The sequence below is a fragment of the Etheostoma spectabile genome, chromosome 6 (assembly GCF_008692095.1).
Source record: "Etheostoma spectabile isolate EspeVRDwgs_2016 chromosome 6, UIUC_Espe_1.0, whole genome shotgun sequence".
In the NCBI taxonomy this organism is placed as follows: Eukaryota; Metazoa; Chordata; class Actinopteri; order Perciformes; family Percidae; genus Etheostoma; species Etheostoma spectabile.
In genome coordinates this window covers 22,399,508-22,406,598 of record NC_045738.1, presented here as the reverse complement: position 1 = coordinate 22,406,598, position 7,091 = coordinate 22,399,508, and the positions used below count along the sequence as shown (strand labels likewise).

The following is a 7,091-nucleotide window of genomic DNA, read 5'->3' as shown; positions in this document are numbered from 1 at the left end:
AGTGACTTGCGACCCCCCCACTATAAACTTATATAAACATTGCACGCAACCGTGCATGCACTATAGACGTATCCAAACATGAGCATATTGACAACACAAAATAACACAACAGCCATGACCATTTTCTACACAGTATTTACTCATTACTTTAATTTGAACTAACCTCACCTACTGAGATGGATTGCCATATGTTTTGGAGCACAGCAAGTCCAATCTTGGTTTAATGTTGGAGACCGCTACTCGGAAAGAAAGAAAATCAAAATAGTTGTTTCCTCTGTTTATTTATTTGCTTGGTGTGTATTGGTAAATTTAGCCACTAGTTTTATCTTGTGTTAAAATCCTGGCTAATCGTTTTGAAAATTTTTATTTATTTCTGGAAATCAACTCGCCACCCCCCCTCTCTGGCTCACGGCCCCCCTGTGGGTCCCGACCCCCACTTTGGGAATCACTGGTTTATTCTACCAGTTAGCTCCTCTGGTAGCTAAGCGTATGGGGCTCTGGATACGTTACCCTGTGTGTTGTTGTGATTGGTCGTAGTGTTATTCAACTGCGTGCAATGAGATTTTCAAACGCAAGCTGGGGGCTGCCCCTTGAGATGGATGACTTCCAGTACTCGATGCCAGACCCTTTATCTTTTGTAATTGGGTCTGGATTTCCAGGCAAGCATCACTTTCCATTTGTGGTGCACACTGGACACTGACCATGACTTTGCGCAGTTTGTAGCGTCGGGACTTGATGTCGTCCATGAGCATCTCGTAGGGAGTGAGCTGGAACTCAATGGGCAGAGGGTCGTACTGACGCTCCTGCACCTTCTTCAGCTTGACTCCTTCACGCAGGTCCCTCATCACCTGAACCCAGAATCGAGCCTGACGGAGGAAGCAAAGGGCAGCATGGTAAAGGGAAAGTAGAAAATACCAGGACCCTTTGACTATTAGAATTTATTTGGACAATCTGTGCTGTGTTCCTCTGTGCATACAGAGTAAGGAAGGTTCATAAGGAGTAAGGAGAGAGCTTCTATTCATCTCAACGTGCTTCCTGAGAAGTTCTTTAATCACCGCCTATTTAGAGTGTAACATGCACATTATTTTTAGCCTAATTTGATTCAAAGTATGCCTTATCACTTAGACCAGATTGTTTTATGTGAACATGCAGTTATTGCTAATCTTTTAGTGCGCTCCATTTGTACTCGGAAGTTGGATTTTACGAGGTCAAAGTTGGAAACACGCCCCCTGAGCTTGGATTTCTGAGCTAGGAACTTGGACAACCACAGAGTTCCCCAAGCTAAAAATCCAACATGGCTGCTCCGTGAATCAACAGTTATGAAAGCTGTAGTAACATACAGTCATAATTACTTCTGTCTTATTTGTGTCTCACTATACACAGTCATGTCCATCTGCAATCTGTGGACATGTTACGCTGTTTGTATTCACAAAAAAACTGCATAACGTGTTGTGCTAAACTGCCATTGCTAACAATGGCTAACCTGGCTAGAGCTAATGAAAACAATGAAAATCCGAGTTGTAAATGGAAAGAATTCAACTCGGGTGTGACGTCATTTCCAGCTTCCGAGTTCCGAGGTAAATGGAACGCACTATTTGACATAAAACCAAAACCATGTCTGATTTCCCCCCTGTACTTTATGTTAGTTAGACTCTGATCTAAAGGAAGGATCAGTAGGTTCTGTAGGCCAGAGGGCAGGAGCCTAGTTGCCTACCCAGTCGGCATTCTGGAGCTCATTCAGGCCCCCGTCAGGCTCCTCTGATGGCCCTGCCTCCATCTTACGGAGGTTCTATGGTGAAAAGAGAGAGAGAGAGACAGAGTATGAATATAAAAGAAGAAATCAGAAAGACAGTGCATGACATTAGGGAATAAAGAAGCTAAAAAGAGGCGGATGAAGAGCCAGTACACGAGGACAAACAAAGTCATAGCTCCATGCACATTTCCTTGTAATGCTAAATTAGGCTTTTAGCTGTGGAAATATCTAATTTTAGCGAGAGAAAATATGAATAAATTATACAAACATATAATCATCCATCCACACATCCTTCACAACACTTTTAAACAAGGTCCACACCAATTTAAGAGACAGGAAGTGTGTACCATTTCATACCATTGACACATCACAAAAAAGTAGCTTATTAGCCCTCAAAAAAAAGAAACCACACATTATCACAAATTCACTTTTTAGGTGAGGTAGAAGTAAAAAAGAAATAAGATACAGTCAGATGATACTTGTCATCATGCACTATACAGAAAACCAAGCTGCTCCAGCTCCATCCATCCTGACACCCGTGTGAACCTGCCCAACGTGAGGCCATTAGTCCTGTGAAACACTCTTCTGTGGGTAACACAGAGCTAACCTGTGTGTGTGTGTGTGTGTGTGTGTGTATGTGTGTGCATGCATGTGTAAGTAATAGACAAAATGTCATAAAAAGTATAGGCAGAAAAGATGTTCCCTCTGGTTAATGTTTGTAGTGAGATTGTCTGTTCTTCAATCACACCAGTCTGCCTAGCTGATTACAATAAATAAATTCAATAAAAATAAAATCTTAAAATCACTCATAACATTGTCCCAAGGTAATGATGAAGTGTTTGATTGCATATAACAGCCCATCAAACTGAAACACTGCTAATTTAGCCAGTGAAGAGCATAAGGAGAGAATCATTAATTTCCTTTGAAACACCATTATCTCATTTGTATGAGTGGCGAGTCATTAAAACCACATCAAAGTCACATATTTCCATTTCAAAAGGCTTGATTAGGGAGAGCATTTTAATTCAAACATGCACAGCAACCCTCATGTGGACAAAGCCAACAGTCCTACTACTGTAAGTCCTCATGAACAATTAGGGAAATCAACAACTGCAGCTACAACCTCATTATTTCTGGTCAGTAATTCTGCTCCAGTTGGTATTTGTTTTCAGCTTTCAACAGCTGACTACAAGCACTTATACATGAGCAAATAGGAGCTAGAATGGTTCCTGTGAATCACTACTAATTTGGATGCTGTTCTGTGAATGTCTAGCAGCAGGACGCGTCTTTATGGAGAGACAAAGCATCTCATTGGCAGCCATGGCTGGTAGTAGTGGACGGATAAACATGGATCGCTCTACCATACAGAGAATTACCCATGGGTATCACACACACACGCACGCACACACACACACGCACACACACACACACACACACACATACACACACACAAATACTAACTGACATGCACACAAACACAAATAAAAGTCAGAATATCAGATTTATACAGACATAAACAGACTGAGATTACATCTATGCAAGCCTAAATATGCAATAACACACACACACACACACACACACACACACACCACCACGGCCCAGACAATACTAACTGACATGCACACAAACACACATACAGTCAGAATATCAGATTTATACAGCCATAAACAGACTGTGATTCCATCTATGCAAGTCTAATGTGCAATCACACACCCACCAACACCACACACACACACACACACACACCACAACACACACATACTAACTGACATGCACACAAACACACATACAGTCAGAATATCAGATTTATACAGGCATAAACAACTGTGATTCCATCTATGCAAGCCTAAATGTGCAATCACACACACACACACACACACACACACACACACACACACCACACACACACACACCACACACACACACACCCACAAACACACACACACCCACACACACACACACCCAACACACACACACAGTTTTAAATTACCTTATTTCACACTCACTAAGAGGCTTGGTTTACTCTTCCATATTGTTGGTGATTATAGAATCAAAAAGGAATATAACACTAAAGTCATCATGTAACATGTAACAACATTTGATTTTAGTATCTGGAGACAATTAAGCTTATAGTTGACCTACATTTAATACCTTCCATCTTTTGTTCAAGATTTGCATTCAAACATATTGCTTAATAGTATACAGTACATGTAACAAAGAAGCATTTAGACAGGGTTATTGTTTGTTTCAAAAACCATGTGAACCATCTTAGTTTAGCATGTTAGCAATTAGCATTCAACACAACGCACAGTGGATGGTAATGGGAAGGCCAGTAGTTTTGAAGGTATTTGATCATGAACCAATTGTCCAAGTATTGGACAAATTAATATTTTGACCTGATAAAGGCGCTAGATGAAAAGTCCTGGAGACCATGAATGTTTGTACCAATGGCAAGCCATCCAATAGTTTGGAGGAATCTCCAAATGCCAGTGTCTTAGTGGTGCTAGGGTTAGTCTGGGGATCAACAGAGTTGACAAAAACTCCTTACTCCTCACTTTCTAGGCTAAAAAGGCTGCAGTCCCCAATTTCCTGGGCTTCTTTCTCAGCCGTGTCCACAGTGCAATAAGTCCTCTCGCCTAACAGAGAGTTACATAACCAAGCAAATCCCCTCTATTCATTCTGATGCAGTACACACACTAAAAGGGCAGTAGTGGTAGTGCATAGCAGGAAGGAACCCTGAAGTGGAACACACACACACACACACACACACACACACACACACACACACACACACACACACCACCACACACACACACACACACACACACGGGAAATGTTCCAACCCACAGCTGGGTTCAATGCTCCTGAGGAGAAATAACGTCCAAAAGGACTCCTGCACTCAATCTTAATGAATGAGTTGAAGAATAAAACATTGCAGACCCTGTACAGCAACAGGACATGGCTGTGTGCTCGGGGAACATGAAAATAAACAGATAATGTGTTTGTTATGACCGAATTATATTATGAACTCATGTTTATTTTCTCCAAGCCACTTTTCAAGCCTTTTCATCAAGTAAAAAGCAGCCATTATAATGCATTCTAATTGTGAAACCAGCTAATCATTAAGGAAAATACCTGAATTTGTTAATTTGTGGAAAGTGGACAGGTTAGAAAAATATTACATCCAACATGATTATTGGAATTATGCCTCTCTGAATCTAAGCCGTGAGAAGCTGACCTCAGTGGTTTTGGCAGAGTGAGAGTCAGCATGTCTCTATGTTGGACGTGAACAGCATACATGTCACTCCTTCTTCCCAGTGACCCACTTCCACCTGTCAGCCCGCGCAGGGTGTGTGAGCACGGCCTGTCATCCACGGGACTCTTTGGATATCCCAACACCAGTGACGCACACTTGGATCAGTTTGTATTAAAGCTGATGATAACTTGCTATTTTGTCCTCATCCATCCATCCTGTGACCATGAAAAGGTCCATAAAGGCTGGATTCTTTTTTAAATAAGGGTGACCCCGACTGTCCTACCAGTGAACAGTAAGCAGATGAAAAAACTGAGATACACTTTTAAAAAAAAAAGCATAATGAAAAATTAAATGGGCAGTTAAAGTGGAGAGTGATTTTTCTGTTTTCAGGAAGAATCCCCTGTTTAATTAGAAATGGACAGCACAAGTTAACAGATATTTGATATTTAATATAATGCCTTACTTGCTGGTTTTACTGTAACATCTGTAGCATCCCTAAAACATAATCCTAAAATGTAATCAGCATTGCATGCGGCTATACAAAAGTGATTAGGGTGTTGAAAGGCGCCTGAAAAGAACTACAAAAGAACTAAGGCTGGTGTTATTAATGTTAGAAAATAATTGCAAAATCCCTCCCCACAGCATGTTAAAATATTATGTAGTGTTCACCATCAATTTACACTTGTATACAATGTTTTATTACACCTAAAACATAGGCCCTACCTGTTGTTTTCTGCAATGGTGGTGTGTAAGTGGTGGATTTCGATGTCAGACAATTACAACAATTACTTTCCCTCTTTTCCCTTTCCTTGCGCACAAACCTGATTTTTGGTGTGTTCAATTTGGTGTACACAATCTAAAACACGCGTCAGCTTTTTTTTCTTCTTGCTCCCACATGTTATTAGCCAGGAGTGCTGCATACAAATGATGCGGACAAGCTGTTAGTGAAAGCAGTGGGTCGGAGTTACGTGGTGTTATGTCACAGCTTGAGGAAAATAGGCTGTGCACTGATGTGTCCATTCATTTTATTATGCACGGTCATTACCACGCATATCTTTCTATATCAGCTGACTCTGCTCTGTCACACAGGAAACAGGGCTGTCTGTTATGTCCATGCCAATTACATGCTGCAGCTTTTATCTCTGAAATTATGACTTCTTACCAAAACAGGCATAACGGCTCAATCAGATATGACTTCTACGCTGTGGTTTCTTCATTTGAACCTTTAACCCCCCGGATGTCCTGGGGTCAAATTTGACCCATTTTCGAAACTTCTAAATCAGAAATATGGGTTTCTTTTAAACCGAATTAGCAGCAAGATGCCTCCTTTCTACGTGGATGACAACTAGAAACTTCTTCAGATGATTGCACTTCTGGAAACCAAGGTTCACCTATTAGAAGTAAGCGTGGAAGTGAACGGATGACACCACTTTACCATGGACCACAAACAATGGACTAAAGCATGCTAACACGGCTAATTAGCACCAACAAGACTACAAAGAAATAGGAGGGCTGTGGAACGGGTAATAAATCAGTGGTAGTCCTCCCTGGAACTCTTCAGGTGCAAAGCTTAAGAGTAAATCATTTTCCTACACACTGAGCTCCTCCCTCCTCTGTCTTCTTATTTGTTCCCCATGCCCCATGCTTGTTACTAACCCAGCGCTGGGGAGTCATTCCCCGGAGTCCTTATTTTTTCTTTCCCCCCCAGCATGTCTCCTTGGATTAGGGAGGCACCAAAATCCTGTTTGCAGCTGTTGTCGTGGTCCTGCTACACGCCATACGATGCCCTGTTACATTCTGGTGTGCTCTGCGGTGCCCTGCTATGCCATGAACTACTACAAACTACTATTTCTAGTCATAGTTCCATTACCTTTTATTGTGACTGTTATTGCCATTGTTCATCACACCCCCCAACCGGCACCGTCAGGTCTGTCTGAGGTTTCTCCCTAAAAGGAGTTTTTCCTCGCCACTGTCGCACTAAACGCTTGCTCTTGGGGGAATTAATTGCTGGGTCCTTGTAAATTATAGAGTGTGATCTAGACCTGCTCTATCTGGAAAGTGTCTTGAGATAAATCTTGTTAT

The 7,091-nt window shown here is 41.6% G+C and overlaps 1 protein-coding gene across 6 annotated transcripts in view; it reads right to left on the bottom strand.

Moving 5' to 3' along the window:
* Positions 1-7,091, bottom strand: part of spire1b (spire-type actin nucleation factor 1b) — a 79,847-nt gene that overhangs the window by 43,877 nt on the left and 28,879 nt on the right. For all 6 annotated transcript variants that reach the window (XM_032517766.1, XM_032517768.1, XM_032517767.1 and 3 more), the window contains exons 5-6: positions 1,715-1,789; positions 702-866 (exon numbers count right to left, since the gene is read on the bottom strand). In XM_032517766.1, coding sequence (XP_032373657.1) covers positions 702-866; positions 1,715-1,789 — 240 coding nt within the window. The remainder of the gene's footprint in view (positions 1-701; positions 867-1,714; positions 1,790-7,091) is intronic.